We start from the raw sequence: 22,714 nt of genomic DNA on the forward strand, positions 1-22,714 counted from the left end.
TTAGATAACTGCACTGTAGATGCATTTGCAGAGCCAACAATGGTGCTTCCGGCCAATGTGTAAAGGCCGTTCTCCAGCTTGCCTTTCAGCATGACTAAAGAACCTTTAGTCACCTTCATAGTTCCTGCTTCGCTCATGTACCTGTAGCCTTGTTCATCCAGAGTACCCAAGGAGATCAAATTCTTCTTCAGATCAGGAACATGACGGACTTGTGTAATAGTCCTCACGATTCCATCATGGCAGCGAACCCGAACTGAGCCAATGCCAACTATTGCACAAGTTGCATTATTGCCCATTACTACGGTTCCTCCACTTTTCTCGTAGCTACTAAACCAGTCTTTTCGGAACGTCATATGCAGAGTACAAGCAGAGTCTAACACCCATTTGTTTTTATAACTACTATTATTATTACACGATGTTGTTAGTACATAATCATTATCAAAATTATGTACCTGTTCAACTGTAGATGCACTCGCCTTTTTCTTAGACTTTGACATTGGGCAATCTCGTTCAAAGTGCCCCTTCTAGCCACAACCCCAACACTCTGTATTCTTCTTGTTCACACGAGACTTTGATCTGTGCTTTGATTTGGTCTTTCCCTGTTGGCTAGTCCGGCCTCTTACAAAGAGGCCACTTGCCTGGTCATCTCTATCTCCTTCAATGTGCCTCCGCACATCACTAGAGTTAAGTGCCTGCCGCACTTGCTCAAGCTTGATAGGCTCCTTGCTATACATCATTGAATTCTCAATATCACGATATCCTGAAGTCAATGAAAATAGCAAAGCACATGCAAGTGTCTCCTCCTCCTTTTTAATTCCTGCAATCTGTAAGTCCATGACAAGTTTATTAAACGTATCTAAATGATCTTGTAACGAAGTACCTGACCCCATCTTAAATGTGTGAAGACGCCGTTGTAACAACATTCTTGTTGTCACTGATCGGTCTTGGTATAGCCCTTCTAGCTTTTCCCACAACTGTTTGGCCGTCTCTTCGGTACCCGTACTCACTTCACAAAGCACGTTAGGTGCAAGGGATAGTTGGATTGCACTCAATGCATCCCCTTCAATCTTCTCCTTGTCGGGAGCTGATATATCCGTAGGATACTTTCCGTCAATAGCATGGATTGAACCTTCCCTCCGCAGTAACGCCATCATCTGGATCTTCCAGATATTGAAGTTGTTGCGTCCATTGAATCTATCAATTTCAAACTTCATGGAACTCATATTTGCTTGTTCTTTCTCCTTGGATCGTTAAAGAATCATGTCGCTCTGATACTAATTGTTAGCGGAAACGTAAAAGAAAGAACACAAGATTTAACGTGGTTCGGATCAAAATAATCCTACGTCCACCAGAGAACAATTGCCCTTTTAATATTAACTAAGGAAGGGGAGATTTCCCAATTACACTTAAGAGAATTTCTCTCTTAACTCTCTACTCACTACAATGTATTGTATTATTTTGGGATGATTTCTACAAGTGAAGGAGTGCATCTATTTATAGAGGTAAAGACCTCCTCTTGATGTCATTGGTGACATAAAACTACCTCCTCTTGATGTCATGGGTGACATCAAAGGAGGAAGCTTCCTCCTAGCATCCACACCAACTCTTTCCACCAACTCTTCCAATTGGTATGCCATTGTTGACTAAACATAAACCAACATTTTCAGCATGCCATTGTTAACTAAACATAAACCAACATTTCCAATATAGAAGCTCATCTTTTAGCTCATAAAGAGTTAAGAAGAAGGCAAGTCTCGCGCCGTCGTCGTCGCTCGCTTGGCTTCGGTGATTCGGATTCGGATTCAGATTTGGTTAAAGATCGGTTAATTGATTAATATTTTTAGACAAAATTCTTTTCAATTATTTAATTAAATTAATTAACAAAAATTCAATCCGGAATAACCCATGACTCGCGACCCGGTTTGATCCGGTCCATTTTCTTTCCCAACGTAATTTATCCCCACCTGTTCCAACAGTTATGGCTTTTCCGAAAGGTTACAAACCTTTTCAGAAAGAGTGCCAAATTGGCTATAAATATTCCTTCAATCCCAGAATTTTTACTTACGAAATTTTTTGATTATCTTCTTCTTCTGTACAATATTTTCCAGTGTGTTTTACGACCATTGAGTGGTTCGCCAATTACCAGAGTTTTTGGTACTAATATGCTGGTGAGTTAAATCGTTCTATCCTGGGAGGATATATTCCAGAACCTCGGGTACTTGAGGGGAATAATTTCCTTAAAGACACACTGTATTCAGTTGGCTCGATTTATTCCTATACTGTTTTCAGAATTTATTTTGACGTTCTAGTTCTGCTAAATTTCTGTTTCTGCTTATCCGAAAGTTTATTTATTTTATAGCAATACAATTTGGTTAACAAGAAGAAGTTGCATAACTAAATTAGAAAAGAGCTATACTTAAAGTTAGTTTCAATAACAAATGATGCTGGGAATTCGACTTCACCAATTGCAACTCAAGTTTAACAAGCAAGAATTCACTTTGCTCGTTCCACTAAGATATAAAGGAGTAATAGTTTTTCTTTGGTTCCATCCAGTACTCGGTATTAATTTTGGTCCGATTAATTAGGATTTGCATTAGGAATTATATTTTCAGAGTAAAGTGTTCTCTAGTAAAGATAATTTCATTTACAGGACTCAAACTCAAAATTCTGATTAATGATAAATAGACATATTTCAGCCTAGACCAACCTTCGACATTGAAAGAAATAATATTGAATAGAAAAGAAACACAGTATAGATATCACCTAGACTTATTTTATTTTACTTGTTATCTTCTAATTGATAATAATAATTGAATCCCAAGTAAAAACACGCCCTAGGTTGCGTGGTCAAGGCAATATTTTTATTTTTCCCCCCAAATTACTCATTGTTTAGTAGGGGAAAGACTTCTTCTATACCTTTTCATCAAAGTCGTCATTGAATTTTCGCCAGATAAAAATAAAGAAAGAAAGAAAATCAAATAAAATAATATGGTCGTTGGATGACCTCACCATATCACAATTTGATGGAATTAAAAATTAAAATTCTTAGACTATAAAACCAAAAGATAGCTTATAATAAATGGAAACAATTCAATTTGTGGAAACATTGCTTTTGATCTTTCTTTGGCAACTATTGCGAGATCATGATGAAAGATGAATCAAATGATATAAAAATATGAAAACTTTATGGGGCATAATAAACAAGTATTTTAATTTGGAGGAGTAGAGTGATAATGATTTGATAATTGAAAGGTACATAAAGAAGTGAAAGTGATAAAAAATGAGCAGATAATGAAAAGATAGTGACAGCTGCTTGACAGGGAGAGAGATTTTATTATTAACTTCTAGAAATTGAAATATTTTGTCAAAAAAAGGTTGGTCTACCAGCAGCAATTGGGAATAGGCTTCGTAAAGGGCTATAATGGATGTAGCATATCATGGACACGTGTACGTGAGGGAGAAGAAAGTGTACTAAAAGAGGGTGAAAAAGATAAAAAGTGCGATATTTTTGTCTGATTAGTGTTCATTAATATGCTATTGCCTATTGAGATAAAAAAAAATGGAGACTATATACCAAGGATTCGAGAGATAAAAAAAAAAAATTAAATTCTATTCTTGAATATAATTTTCAAATGACCAAATTTATTCATATCTAATTTCATCCAAATATTTCGTGGGACCAAAACTGGATCCTTATTCTTGTGATGAAGGAGTAACAGTTTAATAAATTAATTTTTATAATAGTTTGTAGTTTTTCTTTGTTACAATATGTTACATTTAGTACAAAAAAAGGTAGTGCGAAATAAAATAATTAATTCAACACTTTTGGATCCTCAAACAAAATGTCATGATCTTTTGCCCTTTTCATGAAAAGACCAAAAAAAATTGCAATGGTTGAATGATGAATATCTTGTCACTAGATAGAAGCAAAAAAGAATCATACTAATAATATACTAAAAGAAAAATATTTTTAGTAATTTAGAGTACAAAACCAGACCCCTACCCATTCCTTTCCCTTATTGATAAGTGGGAAATTGAATTATTAGACGAGTGAGTGTGCAACTTTTGGGGAGCAAATAAGGATGGGACCCTAATTTCACCCCACAAAAAATTAATACTATGGTATCCAAGAAATTATATTCTCTTCGTTCTTTCTTTTACTGGCCATATACAAATTTTAATACAAATAAATTTTTTGATGAATTTTAGGATAATAACATCGAGTTATAGTAACTGGTTATAAATTCAAATTTTATATATATTTGATGAATTTATTAATACAAATAAAAATTTCGGACTAAAATTATTAGGTTTGACCAAATTCGTACATCGACTTTTGGTTCCGCCCTAACAACAGATATAAATCTTGCAAAAGGGTAATCCACTGCTTGGAAAATTTAAGTTTTTCGTTGGAAATAGAACTTAAATCTAACATTAATAACAAAATCATCTGCACAAAGAGAGAAGCTTAACCTGTATTAAAAAATGAGTAAATTTCATGGGTGGTCATTCAACTTTGTGTTCATTACCCAAAAGTTTTTTTTTCTTTTGTTATGTAAAAGTCATTCAACTTTGTGTTTATTACCCAAAACTAACTTTTCTTTCTTTTGTTACACAAAAATCATTTTACTATACTCTAGTTATCAGAGCATCTCCAACCCTCCTCCATTTCGGGTGTCATAATGGAGCTCCAATGCTCTCTCATTTTGCCCGCAAAATAGGGGATGGATAGTGTTCCTCCAAATATGGAGTGACACTATTCATCTCCTCCATTATTATTCATGTTTATTTTATTATTATTTTTATTATTTAACTCTTTTAATTTATCTCTTTATATATACCTAATTATGTTTATGTAATATCTTTATAATGTTAATTTTACATCTTAATTTTGGCATATAATTTTGATAAATTAATTTTCATGCATTTATTATTTTTATGTAAAATTGTAAATTAATTTTGTTATAAGTTATAATGGTACAAAAAATATATAATCATCTCAAAAAATGAATGGTGCAAATATAAAATATTAAATGTTGCTAAAAGATAATAATATAATATTGAAGAGAGAGAAGAATATAAAATAAAATATTCTTTTTTAGAGTGAAAAATAGAGTAATGGTTGGCGTAACTTCACTCAATTTTGGAGTTTAATGCATTTTGGAGGAAAAAATGGAGGCAAGGGTTGGAGATGGCCTCACGATTATCAATTTGACCATATTTTACAAAACTTTCACCTGAAAAGTCTATTATGCCATTGACATTATAAATCCTCCCATTTATGTAATATCTTTTATATTATATGCTATATTATATGCTATATAATATACTTTAACCCAAGTATTTTACTTATAATTAAAATAACTTAATATTATTTTATTTATTATTTTATAATATATTCGTACATTTAATTTTTTTCTTAATATTAATTTTCAAGATATATAAGTAGCATTATTAAATTTGTCAATAACATTACCGTGAACAAATCTCAAGTCCACGTTCTTAAGCATACTTAATTTAAAAAATCAAAGCTCATTGATTTATCAGCCAAGTTATACCCATTAATTTAATAAATAATACCCACTTAGAAAAATGACTTTTGAGTAACGAACACAAAGTTAAATGATTTTTACGTAACAAAAAAGTAACTTTTATGTAATTAACACAAAGTTAAATGACACCCATGAAATTTACTCTTAAAAAAAGTACTAGAATTTTTTACTATTAAGAAGAATAAAATTTAAACTTTTGATAATAATTATTTTGCACTCTTTTCTGCCCTTTTCCAGTGAATGCAGTGTAGTGTAGTGATCATTCAAATGATGAGTGGCAACAAAAAATCAAAAGGGTAGAACGAAAAGGAAAAGAAAGAATGACAATGACAGCAAAAAGGGCAGAAGAAAATAGAAAATGGTTTTTAAAAAATAACTACTAATTAACAATAGGTACTTTTTGCATCAAATACATACTATTACTAGATACACTTGCTAAAAAAAGAAAGAAAGAAAAAATACGCCTGATAGTCTCCGTTTTCTTTAATTCGTGAAAGTAACTTCTCCTTTGTTATTTCTTTTAGATTTTCCTTTTCCTTTTATCACATTAACAAATAGTACTAGTTTTTTTTCTTTTTCGGTTGCATCATTATATCCTATGCCTTCTTTCATGTTGTTGTTAGTGATTGTATTACTATCGCTTCGTTTTGTATTTTTTCTAGTGCCAAGAGTCTATAGAAAACAATTTTTTTTTATCCGTATAAGATAAAGAATGTCTACCCTCTTCAGACTTCACTCGTGAGATTTTATTGAATTATTATTTTGTATTATATTCTTGTTAAATACATTTGGTAATACCTTTTTTCCATTTAAATTTTACTATTATTACACGCTTTATCTTTTTAGTAGATAATTTGTTTTAATTTTTGTTAGTGTTATAAATATAAACAAGATTATTTATACATATCCTGGTAGTGTAAATTTCTTTTGACCCTGTGATAGTATTAGTTAAACTAATTCCATTTTCTCAAAATAATAATAAAATCTCTTTGTTTTGGACTGTTTCCTCTTTCTTCTTTTTCTTTTTCTGACACCTCTCTCTCATTCACACACACACACACACACACACACACACAGAGAAAGACTGATAGGCACGCGCGCACAAGCACAAGGCAAGGACAAATAGAGCATTTGGATTGTGATTCTACTGCAGACGACTAAGCATATAATGGGCTTATTCAATTGAGCCAAACTATTTTCTTGGATGAGTGTGGAGGTGAAGAGGTGGACTTGTTCTTCAAGTCTTTAGGGCATCAAAATATCTTTTTTTCCGGGGATTTTTCAGTGAACTCACTCCATTGTTGCTGATAGGTCAGGTTTCTTTTCAATTTGATTGTAAAGTTTCAATCTTTATATGTTTTCTTCACATGGGTTTTGCTTAAATTCTATCACTTGACCTCTCTTGCTCAATATTGACTTTCTTGAACTGTGTGGACTTGTTTTATCTTTTTATGTGTGCAAGAGATGTTCTTTTCTGTATTTATTATTCGGTGCTAGCTTTAGTTATTGTGTTACATACTGAGGTGAGAGCAAATAAAGGGTGCATTTTGACCCATTGCTTACAAAGTTGCTTGTTGGTTTCTGATTTTTTTAATCTTGAAATGCACAAGTTGTTTTTCTCTTGGTTTTGGAATATTCTTAGCATTTTTTCTCTTTCTGTTCTTGCTAATGTTTGTTCATGTTAATGTAAATTCCAGGTGCAGTTTATTGATTGCTTTGATTTGTACAATGTTATCAGGTGCCTCGGTATGGATTTGGTAAGGTTAATTATGTTATTATGCTGGTATTTAATTTATGTTTTTTGCTTAGTCGAACCAATGGAACTAGTACTTCATATAGAACTTTTCCTTTCAAGGTTGAATCTTAGGGGGAGCTTTTGCAGCTAAGCAGATGTTTTAATGAATTATCAGACAGGAAAGTTAAAACGATGGATAGACTGGATTTAAGATTCAATCACTCTGGATCCGAGAAATCAGAGGAGTCAGCCCTGGATTTGGAGAGGAACTGTTGTAACCATATAAACCTGCCTTTGTCAAGTCCACCACCACTGCAAGGCTTTGCATCAGGTTGTCAGCTCTCTGAGAGCAATGCTGCCTACTTCTCATGGCCTAGCCACTTGGATGCAGCTGAGAACCGCGCCAATTACTTTGGTAACCTTCAGAAGGGGGTTCTACCTGAAACCCTGGGGCGGCTTCCCACGGGACAGCAAGCCACGACATTGCTCGAAGTTATGACCATTAGGGCATTCCATAGCAAAAACCTGCGCCGCTTTAGTCTTGGTACGGCAATTGGATTTCGTATCCGGCGAGGTGCTTTGACAGACATACCAGCTATTCTTGTCTTTGTTGCCAGAAAAGTTCACAGGCAATGGCTCAGCCTTGTCCAATGTCTACCAGCTTTTCTCGAGGTTTAATCTTGTTGGAACTCCTGTACTTGCATTTGGTAGTTGTAATGTAATAATTATATTGCTTAGGTGGCCCTCATGAATTAAGGTTTCCTATCAATTTTTCTCATTATCTGTCCTTGTTCTTCATAAGAACATGGTTAAATAGTAAACGAATTTCACCTAGCAGTTAAAAGTCCTGCGTCTCAATGTGGAGAAGATCTGCAGATTCATTTAACTTTTTTTTGTTCTTTTGATAATGATGGTGTCGGGGCCAACTTTGATTCATTGACCTTTTCAGACATCTTACTGTACTGCCAATACTTTTGGGCTTGATGAATCTTTTGTAATTGGGCAGGGACCTGGTGGAGTTTGGTGTGATGTTGATGTTGTGGAGTTCTCATACTTTGGTGCACCGGCAGCAACTCCAAAGGAACAGCTATATACTGAACTTGTTGATGGTTTGCGGGGAAGTGATCCATGCATTGGTTCTGGTTCCCAGGTAATTGACTCTTCTTGGTTATGAAAAAGTATATATATATTGATAAATGAGAATGTCCTTACATTACTATGTATCAAGATGGTCAAAAAATTACAAGTGCTTAGCACTGATCTCCCAGAAAGGGAAAATTATGAGTTGCCAGGCCGAGGGTCTTGAACTCCTGGGAAATGCGATTCAGCCTTAGAATTCAAGCTGTCGACAACTTCTAATTAAATGAGGTTTCATGTACATCCTTATTTTGGGTTTTCTGGCATTAAGGAAGTAAAAAGGGAAAAAACTCTAGCAACTACAGCTTTCAGCAGGTAACTGTTTGTATGTATGAGTATACCTTATGTAAAACCAGTTTCCATTTTTTCAAAAAAAGAAAGCACTGAGCTTCCAGAAAATCAACCCAACCACCTTGGGGACGTTTTCTTTACACCAAAAGTTAAGGTGAAATATTAGATTCTTAGTCCTCTATGATGATTTCCCTTAGTTGTAGTGTAAACTGTTGTAAATAGGCAGATGCAATTTTCACTATGCATCTTCTTGATGCTTTTTAATGAAGTCCCATTACTTCATCCAAAAAAAAAAAAAACTCTGTTGATTTCTCAACTTCATCAAATATTCATCTCTGTTTCTATTCGCCAGTTCGTCCAAAGAATGCATAAGCAGACTAGTCGCCAGAACTTCCTCATCTATTTCCCTATTTTTTTCAATCTCCATGTTACTATGGTCTCCTCCGCTGATCTTGGCGAGAAGTAAGAACTCAAGGAATACACTGAACTCTATAGCTACTGCAAATGCGCAACAAAGGAGCTGATGATTCATGTCCTTCCTGTTCCTTTTGCACATGCAACACCAATTCACCTTTAGACAGCCGTTTCTCTTCAAATTATGTGCTGTTAGAGTAGCATCTCTTTTTTTTTCTTGGTAACGTGTGCCGCATGATAACATTCCGTGCGGCACATCTTACCAAGAAAGCTACTTTTTGGAGCCTTATTCCACAAATACACTCCTATAGAGTTTCCTAACTTGTATCCAGACATTTGTAATATGATCTCCTTGAAAAACATTCCACTGCGGAACCTCTCCACAACGTCCTGTCACTGCCCTTTACAATGTCAACGTTGTAAACCTTCTGAAGGTCTCCACCTTATCCCATTCCTGAGTTTGGATGTTTTTCTAAGGATATGTCCGTGGTTTATCTTATGCATCCATTCATTGTTGGTTATGATGCAATTTTCCTTTTATGCAAGTCTTTATCCCATTGGGGTGGACTTGATTTCCGCTACACCCATTAGAGTAAAATGATATTGCTAGGTGTGCTAGTCTGATAATGAGAACGTGGTAGACATTTTGTCTTATCACTAATGACTAATCTAGTGAGAATTCCTTCTTGGTCCTTTTTTTTTCATTCTCAAAAAAAGGACGAAGAAGAAAAAAACAATTAGCAAACGAGAAAGTAAATTATGGGAGTTGGTATATGCATAACTCAGAAAAGCGGCTTTCACTTGGATATTTTTGATGCAAAAAGAAAATAAATAGTGTTTTCATGATTTATGTAAATGATTGGTTTCAAAAACCAATCATGGTTTTATAAATATAAGGTGATTAGCCATGGGAAATTTTCTTGCTAATCTTAGACAAACTCGGGATTTCTGATCCCTGGTAAGAGCGGCTCAGGATCTTCGGATCCTTTTCTATCACATGGGGAGTGTTGTAGCACAAAATGTAGTTATTAGTAATAGCTCCAGTAGATCCTATATTTATCAACATGAAGAAACTAAGTAATGGAGGGGATTGATCTATTCTGTTAACGTGAAATCCATCAATGACATAACTATGTAAGTAAAATCACATCTCTGAAAGTGTAAGTATCGTATCAAGGGCATCAATCACAGGATATCCTTGTCTCTATAGTTCAGGAATATACTATTTGTATCGACAAACTGGTGCTCGATACAATTACTCTACCAATATAACACATTCAATATGAATCTTCCAAAACCTTCATGAACTGCGAGCATCAATTGCTGTAACACTAACTGCTGGCCTTTTGAGTCAATCTATCTGATCCGTTTCGTCACTTTCTTCTGGCACTACCTACATAGGAGAGCACCAGCTACCATAAATTTCTAGATTTCTCTATAGTCTATCCAGTATCCATCACCTTACAGCACCATCTTAAGACTGCTATGACACCTCATTTTTTTAAAACGTCAAGTGCCCCTGCAACATCCTCTCCCCCTTCTTTAGGTGGGCACAATCTCCTCATCCGGTGGTTTAGCAGACCTATAATATGTATAGGACTCGACTATGCTGTAATCATCAAATTTCAAAACATTAAATAATGGTTTCCTAATGAGCAGTATACAAATATTTACATAATAAAGAGACTGTCCAAATGAGTTTTGTCAAATTGAGATATTAACATGTAAAGTAGGCAAATATTATTTATTCTATGCTCGACCTTTTGAGGAACTATTTTTTCGAGTTTTCTCATGTCAATCAGAACGAGAACCCTGTTTCTTCCACCTATTTGTTTGTTCGTTTTTTTTTTGTGCTTTTCTTATACAGTTGGAAGCATATTTAGAAGACTCTTTTGGTTACCTTGTTTCTAAGGGATGGCATTGATACAAGATAGAAGATCTTTTAATTCATGAATCTGGACATTCATGTGTATTTGGTTATTATCTAAATGTTTTGAGATAATTTCATTCTATCTTCATTAAGAAGAGTTATCTTTATCGAATCAATTTTTTTTTTTGATAAGGTGGTTGAATCAAGAATTATGTGTATTTAAATTCCTGACTCAACATGAAATAAAAGCGTAGAACTATTCTAGAGTGAGAATCTCCTTTCTAGAATGCCGACTAGAGTTCAAGAAATCAAATCTCTTCAAATGACTAGAAGATGAAGAGCTTTAAGTCGTATAAGGACGTAGTACCTTGGCTCTCCTTCACGCCATATGTGATTTTCTGGAGTAGCATAGTAGGGAACTAAAGGATGTTCAATCTGGGTAGTGGAGGAGCGGACAAGAGGAAGGAGTTCCTCAACACTTGTTTGGTGCGACATTTCAACTGCCAAACAAGGTCGATGGGAGTAATCACCAACTTGGCTATGAGAGCTTTGAGGGTAATGGCGGAAGGTGGCCTAATTTGGCAATGCTCTGCGCAGTTTTTTTGGGTCAAAAGGAAGCTAGTCGTGTGTGCAAGATATGTCACTTGCATATAGGTAACACCTATTCAATGCTTAACTGATTGTCATTTAAAGCTGGTTGCTGCACTATGAGAAGAAATACAATGTATTGGTGGTGAGTCTGGTGGGATCACCAATTCATCCGTGGTGTCTTAATATGTTTTGACAAATAGGCAATGCTTTAGAGGCTACTTGGATATCGATCTGCTTTTCTGATTGAAGCTGGGCATTATTCTTATTCCTTACTGGGATTTTACCGCAGAAATGAATTGAACTCATAACAAATCCTAGAGATGGAGCACACAGAAATAAACAAAAAGGTGGGAGACATAAACCATGGCCGATGCAATAGATGAAGAACAATAGCACCGATGAAAACGTTGACTTCAACTGTTCATTCACCTAGGGTGGTAAAGATCAAGACCAATTTGACTTAGTTTTCACATATATCAAGTTGGGCTATAATTGGGTCAATTCCGAGGACTTTTTTCCACCTTCCAACGGGTTAATAACAAAAAATATGATCAAACACCAGGAGAAAAAGGGGAACAATTTGAAAGAATATGAGCTAGCCCATTCTGCTGAAGTAGGGAAGAAATAATGCAGCTCAGACAAAAATCATTTTTATTTGAATTCAAACATCTCTACTCTGCATTTCTCGCTTCTAATCTGACTTTAATCACTTTTCTCATTGGCATGGCTTTCATACTGGACATCTAAGGCTAAGAGACAAAGAGTTACTGCTCTTCGAATTAAGGTTGTTAACTATCAAGAGGCTTTCGGGACTAACATACTGTCATTGCGGATTCGATCTTCATTACTCCCCTGTCCCATTTTATGTGACATATTTTCCGTTGTAGTATGTCCCAAAAAGAATGACATCTTTCTATTTTTGGAAATAATCTAATGTTATCATCCTTTTTACCCTTAATGAAATAGACTTGTTGGGACCCACTTAGTATAAAAGTTCATTCTTTTATGAGGAAAGAAAAAATAAAGGCATGTGGAGCTCTCACCACCAGGGTAATTTTGGTACTTTGAGTGTATTTGCCATACACGTCTAAGTTTTTTTTTTTAAAGTTCTTAAACTTCATTGCCCAGTCAAAAAACACTTAGGCGTGTATTCACTTGTTTCTATAACATGTCTCTTCACCGCAAACCTATTTCTATTTCTTGGACCTATCACGTGAAATATTTTCTTCATGGGTGGCAGGGGGATTTGAATGTAGGATCTCTATCTGTTTTTTTATATTTTAGTGTTAGACATAATAATAAAAAGATAATTATGCAATGTGGACAAATGGTTAAATGGTTTCTCGGTTGATTGATCTGAAATGGATTGCTTTTCTAGCCTCACCAACGTATGCTATTTTTGTACTTCTAATCCTCTTTTCCTTGCATATCTAATCCTAGTCATTTTTGTGATTTAGAGGCAAAAAGTGGATTTGATGTCAGCCTACTGTGAAAGTGATTGATTTGACTTTAAAAATATTCTTGAAGTTTGCAGTTTCCTCCCTTACGCTTAAATAACTTTTTAACTTCAAAAATACTAATACGCCTCTACTGTCTTTTGTCAGACTCAGTATTACAGCACTAAATCTTGTACTTTCTTTGTCCTATTTTTTCCCCTGTTTAGAATGGACCTAAATTTTGTTAGTAGAGTTAAAATTGCAAGTAATTTGAAGAGAATGGGTGCTCGAGCTGGTAATAGAGGTACTTTTATTGATTTAGAGATTTCATAAACTTAACAGTGGGACCAGTGTAACTTCTGAAGTTAGTTATAATTTTTAAAAGTTAATTCATCGTTAAGAAAAAAAAATTCTCTTTAAGAATGTTGACACCAAGCCCATGTTGAACAACCCAAAAAGGAAACTAAGATAGATGGAATAGTTACCTTTCTTGATCATGCAGATTTATTGTCTTAATTGATTTGGCTTCACATAACATTGTATTCTGAAGCAACCTTTTCTCTTTCATCTGTCTTAGGTTGCTAGTCAGGAAACGTATGGAACCTTGGGAGCAATTGTTAAAAGTCGGACTGGAAACAGGCAGGTCGGTTTCCTTACAAATCGTCATGTTGCAGTTGACTTGGATTTTCCAAGTCAGAAAATGTTTCATCCCCTGCCACCTAGCCTGGGGCCTGGGGTGTATTTAGGTGCTGTGGAGAGGGCTACATCCTTCATTACCGATGATCTTTGGTATGACATATTTGCTGGTACAAACCCAGGTAATGTGAAAAATGTCAGTTTGTACTTTGTTGTATTGTTTACTTTGAGAATAATAGTAGTGTTTCGAATTGGGTCCTGACACCCATGTGTTCTCATTGTGAATATTGCAGAAACATTTGTTCGAGCTGATGGAGCATTTATTCCATTTGCAGAAGATTTCGACATGTTGAATGTAACGACATCTGTGAAAGGAATAGGAGAGATAGGTGATGTCAATAAAATAGACCTACAGTCTCCTGTTTGTAGCGTCATTGGTAGGCAAGTGGTGAAAGTTGGAAGGAGCTCCGGTCTAACCACTGGGAACATTATGGCCTATGCCCTGGAGTATAATGATGAAAAAGGAATTTGTTTCTTTACAGATTTTCTAGTTGTTGGTGAGAACCAGCAGACTTTTGATCTTGAAGGTGACAGTGGTAGCCTCATTCTCTTGACTAGTCCAAATGGGGAGAAGCCACGACCTATTGGAATAATTTGGGGTGGGACTGCCAATCGAGGTCGTTTAAAATTGAAAGTTGGCCAACCTCCTGAGAATTGGACTAGTGGGGTTGACTTGGGGCGTCTCCTTGATCTTCTTGAACTCGATATCATTACAACCAATGAGAGTCTTCGAGGTTGGTATTTCTCAGAATCTTGGATATCAAAATTTTTGCCTTCAAATTTCCTTCTTCTGTGTCATTTTTATTATTTCTTCTCTATAGTCTCTGCGTGCGTATCTATTAACTTTCTCTAAATTAGCTGCACTGCAAGAGCAAAGAAATGCATCAGCTGCGGGTATTGGTTCTGCTGTTGGAGAGTCGTCACCAGCTGAGCGGATACAATTGAAAGATAATACTGAAGAGATCTTTGAGCCAATTAATTTAAACATCCGACAAGATCCTGTTGATGATGAGTCCGACCAAGGAATAACTCCACTACTTGGGCATCAAGAGTTTCACGTCCGGGGTGGAACTAAAGTAACTCCTAGAGTTGAGCATCAGTTTATCCCAGGTGTCTCAGGTACTTCGCTAGTATGCCAGAAGATTCAACCTGGAAATGGGGAATTGAAAAGACTCTCGGTGATAGGTGGGTCGGATGAAGAGATGTATGTTTCTTTGCAGTTAGGGGAGCGTGAACAAAAGAGAAGGAAACAGTCTTGAGGCTCAGTTCGCCATATGAGCAGCCAAAATAAAGGTGAATCGCCTCATTTTATATGCTTCATTTGTCTTCGGGAGGCTGAGTTGCAAATTTATATCAGTAGTGCCCATGCACTGAACTGTGCGTACTTCGATGTTTTTGAGCTCCTAGGAGAAATTTAAGCCTCCCACCGATATGAGTATTATTCTTTTTCACTTTTAATTCATGAAGCTACATCTATAGGTTAGATATTAAGCTGTACAATATGTAAGAAATGTGTTTAGAAGAGAACTGCACCTATTTAGTATCTGGTTGTATCATTTCTGTGAAGCTGTCATACAAAATCTATGAAGTGGAGGAAGCCCCAGAACTGTTCTATGATGAACTGCCATCGTAGTTTAGCCATTTGTATCCATCTCTTTTGCTCAACAAGAAAGATCAGAGAACGTGCAACTTTCCAGGGAAGTAATACAAAAAGGTATTTTGAGTAACTGCAATTATTCAGCATGTATATGAATCTCTGCTGCTCTATTCAACAAAAACAGTACTATGAGTTTTGAGTTCACACAGCCACGGGGAATGTCATTCGCAAAAGGCCCTTGTTCGCGTCGGTTTGGATTGTTCCCCAAATTCATGTTTAAAACTGTTCTTTAAAGGTCATTATTTTGATTAGCATAGCAACTTTCAGTGGCTTCATTGCTGTGGTACAGAGGAAAATGCCCTTGTAAAATGTTTGCACTGTTAAGTTTGTAAGTGAATTTTTTTTTAATTGAAATCATTAGTAGTATTAGCTGTTGCATAGCGCTATGCATTGATGAAATTCTTTAGTTTAACAATTGATACGTACTATTAAGAATTAGTTGGAGCAACTAATATAGAACACAGGTTGAGACGCTTGTAAATGACGGTATATTTTTTGCCCATAAATAAGGTAGGTAATACGTACTTTTGATAAAAGAATGTTTTCTTATAATCATACGTCAGACAATGATTAATGAAAAATATTTAATCACACCACAGGCAAAAATTTAAGCTTCTAAAAGAGTACCCGCTGAACCTATACTATATTGAGTTTGATCTTAGTACGATTGTTTCAACTTGAAATGCAAGAAGAAAATACTATCAGGACAAAGGATCACAATATGCGTGCATTGTGCAGATAATCGAGATCCATAATGTTTCAACAGGCCGCAACCTCTTCACAAAGAGTTAAAAGAAGTCTCTAGCTGTACCTTGAAAAGCACAATAGTCCAAATGGACAAACAATTTTCATGAAGTACAGCAAATCCAGAAAACTGACGAATCTAGCAATCAGCCTATTGGATTCAGATTCTCCATTGAGTGATCCATATGTACCCTTTAGATATATAACTCACCATTAATCGAATTGCAGATGGTGTTGTACGAGCAAGCAAGAAATCAAGTCTTATTTGACTGATAAACAATACATACATGGTTATTTGAATATACACATATATACATATATAGATATAGTTATGTTCAGCATTTCATTGCTTTTCATTTCTTGAGATCAGGAATACAACTAGTTGGTATATACAGAACGGATTGCCTCAAGAATAGGTAGATAGATACGCAACAAAAGAGCCCCTTTGACCTTTGAAGTGGTAAAAGAAGTTTCAAGCACTTGCAGAGACGGAAACAGCATTTAACTCGACGTGCTGCTTACCTTCACTCTTAGGGTGGACAATGACAGTGGCACGGGCTTCTTCCCATGTAGTTTTGTCACCTCCAACATGAGAGACAGATATAGAACCCACCTTAGGCTTTCCGCTAGCTGCATTCTCTTCGCCATCCTGGCTTTCTGAAACAATTTCCCACTCCTCTCTAAGAGAGGTTACATCCAAGCCTTTCTCATGGTGCCTTTCGATGTCAAATGCAGTGGGTAGGATAACATAATCGTTGATTGGATTGTAATAAGGATCATGATCTGCTCTTAACCAGTGTTTGACTACTCTAAACACATGGCGGTCACAAATGATTCCTCTGTGATCCCCAGGGACTCCAACCCTAGCTTCTGCATTAAGCCCATCAGCCTGAAAAAAGGGATAGCACATTAAACCATATACAAGGACCAGGGAATGACAGGATCAGTTGGCTGTAAAAGCTTATAGAGTAAACAATCACATCTTCCATTAGTCTGCAGGTTAGGTTAGCTGAAGAAATCCAATGGGCCCTTTCAACAGAGCTCTTATTCAATGAGAACTTTGTTCAGATTCTAACATCCAAAAGCAGGAAACAAAAGGATACCACGCAGAACAATGCAAAGCACAGCTCTCTCTCACAGATCTAAGATGCTCAATTTTAAACATGTAACTATGGGAAAGGATAGGATTTAGATATAAAACCATAGACATATATCCTATACTAAAATCTCGTGCTAATAAACATCTTTAATAGCAAGAGCAATTTAGCAAGGAAAGATGACAAACGAGAAAATTTTATATTACACATTAACCCTCTTAACGCAATATGTTAAGAATACATGAAATACCGTAGGCTAAAGAATCCGCTAACCAAATATATGCTTTACCCCTTCCTTCCATTCCCCCCCTAATTACATCCAGGTCCAAGCAGAAAAACAGTGCTTACCACGTTTTATAATACACTGGTTCCAATTTGGCAAGCAAAAGAGAACATACAAAGTCGGACTAAAGTATTATTGAAGATCTCTCTAGCGATGAAAAGAAAACGATTAGGAAAAATGTATATTATATACCTTCGCGGATTCTGCTGGAACTGTACCATCTCCATCAACCGAAATGTAGTTAGACTGTGAATATGCATAAAAGATGCTAGTCAGTGAGAGCAGCGTGAAAAAAAATAACAGGGAAAAATGAAGCTATATAATTACTATCCAGTCGGCCCAGTCCAAAAGTAAAATAAAACAATTTTACCTGGATAAATGGTAATTGTTGAAGATCAGAAATGGGTGCATTCTCACTTCCATAACTGCAAAGCAGCCAATTCAATGACCAGATTCTCGTGAATTTAGAACTATACACAGTATATAAACTACAAATATGTGCCATTATTCACATATAAATTCAGACTAGTGATAATTAATTGAATCCAAACATTTAGGAAAGAATATAGTACCAGACACTATGAGGCGTCTTGTAATTGGTGCCGTAGATGTTGTAAAACTTAACTTTATCAGGAACCTTGGCATGGCACAAAATCTCTCGGGTCTTGTTAGCCCAGCTCAAAAGTTCCTGGTTGAATGGCAAGGAAATTTTTTCGCCATTATAGGTAACCTGCAAAGACATGGAAAAATGAATTTTATAGTTTCCATGCAAATTCATGAAAGGATGAAACAACATCACCACTAATAATAATAAAACATGTCTGGTTCAAGGTCAATACACATGCTCAAGAGAGGGAAAAAGGAAAAGCCTAGGTACTTCAATGATGACAAGTCTATGACCTATCCACAAACCCTGCAATGTAGAGACCTCATGAATTGACCAACTTTTCAGCATAAATTGTTTGACATACTATTCCATCACCAGCTCACCTTGTTATTTGAAAGAGCTAGCTCATACACTGATACAGCTTCCAATGGAGAGTAAGACTCCAGTGTAACAGTAGACTCCCCATTACTGTTAGATTTCTCCTTCCAAATTTCTAAAACTGGCGCATGTTCCCATTGGAAATCAGGACATCCCATTAATTCATATATTGATGGACACTCGATCAACTGCAAGTCCAAATATCAGGTGTTATTGATCTATCAAAGAAAGCAATATTTTGCAACAAAAATTGTATTCAAAGTAGTTTCTTGTCCATGTTGCAAGACAAAATGGATGTCAAAATATGCAACTCAAGTCTAACCAATAAATAGATCAAAGAAATTATCCAAAAAAATGACAAATGGAACACATAATAATTAGAATGGAGATTATATTATCTAGAAAACCCACCCTTATGAACGTAGAGTAGCACAGTGGGTTAAATCACATCAAGAAATTTAAAGCCTTCAAAAATATGCAAAGCAGTGCCTCCGCAGATCATTAATTACATTTTTAGATTGACCGGCATATGTGTAAGAAATACACAACAAATTCCACAAGATGGCAGAAAAAAACAAAATTCCACAAGATGGCACAAACATAGAAGAATACTGACCAGTTTCTGTTATGATTGAAAAGGATACTCAATTAGCTAGCCAAACAGGGCAAGGGATCTAAATCACAAAAGATGCAAAGGGATGGAGGAACAAGAGAAAAGGGAAAATTTTATGATCATGGTCCAGTTCAAGTGGCACTGAAATACAAACCAGCTGATGCATACTCCATTTGGATATGAAAAACCGCTCTTCCCACCCATGCACAAATGACGTTCCATTCAATAATGCAGAGGTAATATATCCAGGAGCACCTGTAACGTGATAATTGCACATAAGAATCGAATCAATCAGGAAATCAAATTGAAAAACAATAAAACAGAAAAGGACACCATGAACAAAATCACTAAAATTGATTTCAAAACTATAACCTAAGAGATTGGATATTATCCCTTGGCAGATCTAAAGTTCCACACCAAATTGATAACGGCATAATTATACAAAATGCAAATTATTCTACAATCAGTTTCCTGGAAAGCTCCCATTTCTGAAGGGTGAGTAAGGTTAAAAGTAAAGCAGCAGTACAAACTTAGTTCTTAACTGTTTTCATTAGTAGCACGTCTATTTTCTGAGCCCCGCTCCCACCTCCACCCCAATCCCACAACCCAAATAAAAGAGTGAGAGGGGGAAAGAGAATCGATATTTACATGTATATAAATTTGAAGTGCATCTGTACGTACATGTATATGGATGGAGAGATAGATGAAATTCGGACTTTCCAAGTGATCTTAGAAAAGTTAATTTGAAATATGGAGACATCATTCCGATAAAATGCAGCTTACTAGAAAAGACAAAGAGTTGCTTACCTTGGAATGGTGCAGCTATTGCAATCCAATTCTTCACATATTTTTCAAAGATCTGTAAATACAACATTTACTACAATATTAAAACTAACATAAAGTTTTTTAGGGCTAAGAAGAGTGGTTAGGAAGTGTAGGAGGAGCAAGACCACAAATAAGAACAGGACAAGAGGCTTTACATCGCTGTGGAGGGCCATGAAACATTTAACAAGAAGACCACCCATAGAATGACTTATGATGTTTATCTTTTTGCCCCCTGATGCAGTATGTATAGATTCTAACTTTTGAGTGAAACACTCCATTGTTTCCAGAAGCCTGCAGAATAAGAAAAGGAAAGGGAAAATTTTCAGCATTAATAAACATATGGAAACATATTCAACACAAGATATAATACTTCTGTAACATTTAAAACTAGACATAGAGCAATGTTTGAGTGGGTCACTAACAAAATTAAAATAATAAACAATATCGAGATATGATAATGGAGAAACACCACGCAGACAGTTGTGGTTATTAACCTCGCTCAAATATTGTAAAGCGAGAGATCAGATCTGTAAACAACATCTCTGCTTCTATTCTTCAGGAGGATTGAGAAACAAGCACAATTAGCAATATTCTTTTTTCTTTATAAAAGCTTCAGTAGAATTAATTAACAGGAAAAAAATATTTGAAAAATAGTTAACAGCAAATTTTTTACTCGAAACCATGTTGAATATCTATAAATGACCAGCAGCTACCTGTTACTTTGCCGGAAATCATAGCCAAACCCAAAGAGAGTTTTTCCTTCTTGGTAACCCCAGCTGAGCATCTCAGCTATCATATCATGGAAATAATACACACAATCAGAGCCAATAACCTGCAAAGAGGACGAGTCAAAGTAGTCAAACATCTGATTTCACAAAAGTCATTACTGTATTTACGCTCTTTAATATCATAGCACATACAACGAGCACTGCCTTTAGTACTTAAAAGGATCATCAAGGAAAAGGTCAATTGGCTGCCAGAACACAAACCCTTTGTTCTCTCCTCTACTGAAAGGTTATGGCGATATAGTACTTTTTCCCTGCCCCTAGCCCACTGCAGCTCCCCTGATCATTTATTTTGCCTATACATCATAAGGTTCAATCTTACTGCATTCTACCTCGTGTCACCCTTATACTAAGGAACTTTAAAATGACTCCTCTTCAAGGTAGATTCCTCTTTTCAATAAACTGAAAAGAAAATCTGTCGGAAGACTGGTAATGCTGATTTCTTCAATGAATTATCTACGCTGATTACTGTTTTCATTACTGTAATCTGTCCACTTATGTTATCCCCTTGAATTAGAACACGCTTAACAGATGAAAGAAGCTTATTTATCCTTGCTGCATCTCTAACCAGAAAGAACTCAGTCAATATCTCTGTGCTAAAAAGCAAGTGGAAGATCTACACATGACCAACCCAATGCACAAAGTATTTTTGAAGTATTACCTTGAAATATATATACCAGCCTACAAGAATTCTCCATTATTCAAAATAAATGTTACTGGACAAACTGTTGCTTCCTCGAAGGTAAAATGTTATGTGGACAAAGAAATGCACAAACACAATTACTTTCAGAGAAGTAATACAACTAGGATCCTACACTAACTTAGAAACGAAAAGCAGTTTGGTGTCTTCCCCTCTCTTTGGTAAATCCCAATTTCCATCCCTCTTTATATCCTAAAACCCCAAAATATAAGTGCTTTATAGTTTAGTCTGCGATAGCGCTCTTGAAATAAGACAAAACAGTTCTTTTGATTCATCATTAGCACAAATCTCCGCACTTCTCTAATCCGGTTTTATACGTGGGTTTTCAAACACTAATGATTCAAAAAATTAACCTTCTATAATATTCAACACTGTCACTACGCATAATATAATGCACAAAGGCAGCTAACCATGTCGGGGTCCAAAGTATCAATAGCATAAAGTCCATATCTGTCTTGCGGGACCTCAATGCTTGTGTCAGGGTCTAAATTGGCAGTTCTACCTGTTTCAAAATAAATCAGTAAATTATTAACACCTAAAAAGCAGCTTCTTTTTTCTTTTTATTGTTTTACAGTAAAGATAAACATAAAAATGCAGCCTTTAAGAGTATATCACCAGAAATTTATCAAAAACGGATGAAAAGTGAAGTTACCAGTAGAAGGGTCAAAGCGACACCATAACTTGTCACAAAACTCATGGTCAGCACCAAGGATTCGGACCCAAACCCGCTCGGTTCGACCCGTTTTCTTATCAGTAGCGTTGAGGATCGATCCGGCGATACCCGGAACCAATAAAACCGGGTCAAGGGTCGGGTCAATGTACTCCTGAGGCTTCTTAATCAGCTTCAGCCACATCTCTATTGACTTCACCAGCTCCTCTAATAACACCGCCATCTCCCCCAACGACTAAAAACCCTAATAAAATTTAAAGGTTTATTAGACGAAATTGAAGAAAAAAGGTGTATATTTTTGGTTTGATTGGACGCAATTGAAATAGTGATATTTAGGGCAGCGGAATTTTGGATAAGGGAAAGAGGAGGAGTAAGGTAGCGATCGGTAACGGAGAAGAGCCGTGGATTAGACGGAAAGTGACTACGAGCCGTTTTAGTAGTGTTTGGCAACTAAAAAAAGAGCTTAAAAAAAAAAAGCAAAAAGCAACAAGCACGTTGTTTTGGACGGTAAATACAATGTTTGTTTGTTTTGATTGTTATTTAAATTTTATTGTATCGTTTCGTTAAATCCATCATTACATAACGACGAAATGTGCCACTTTATATAACGATCGATTTTGTGTGGTCGTGTCG

At 35.8% G+C, this 22,714-nt stretch overlaps 2 protein-coding genes across 3 annotated transcripts; one reads left to right on the top strand and one right to left on the bottom strand.

The window, feature by feature from the left end:
• The first annotated feature begins 6,595 nt into the window (after positions 1-6,595).
• Positions 6,596-15,757, top strand: LOC107813980 (protein NARROW LEAF 1-like). Of its 2 annotated transcripts, none has more exons than XM_016639301.2 (7): positions 6,596-6,863; positions 7,250-7,309; positions 7,408-7,959; positions 8,294-8,437; positions 13,604-13,844; positions 13,956-14,456; positions 14,581-15,757. In XM_016639301.2, exons 3-7 carry the CDS (start codon positions 7,480-7,482, stop codon positions 14,979-14,981), a joined length of 1,767 nt encoding a protein of 588 aa, XP_016494787.2. In that variant the 5' UTR covers positions 6,596-6,863; positions 7,250-7,309; positions 7,408-7,479; the 3' UTR covers positions 14,982-15,757. The 2 variants fall into 2 exon arrangements, with proteins under 2 accessions (XP_016494787.2, XP_016494788.2); XM_016639302.2 differs by having other exon boundaries at positions 7,463-7,959.
• An 838-nt stretch (positions 15,758-16,595) lies between these two features.
• On the bottom strand, positions 16,596-22,304 carry LOC107813979 (lecithin-cholesterol acyltransferase-like 4). The gene is given in 11 exon segments (NM_001325915.1): positions 16,596-17,012; positions 17,696-17,749; positions 17,874-17,928; positions 18,076-18,233; positions 18,494-18,676; positions 19,256-19,356; positions 19,909-19,960; positions 20,082-20,217; positions 20,640-20,758; positions 21,822-21,913; positions 22,064-22,304. Coding segments are annotated over 11 exon segments (1,608 nt in total).
• Positions 22,305-22,714: the final 410 nt, after the last annotated feature.

This window comes from Nicotiana tabacum, chromosome 3 (assembly GCF_000715075.1).
Source record: "Nicotiana tabacum cultivar K326 chromosome 3, ASM71507v2, whole genome shotgun sequence".
NCBI lineage: Eukaryota > Viridiplantae > Streptophyta > Magnoliopsida > Solanales > Solanaceae > Nicotiana > Nicotiana tabacum.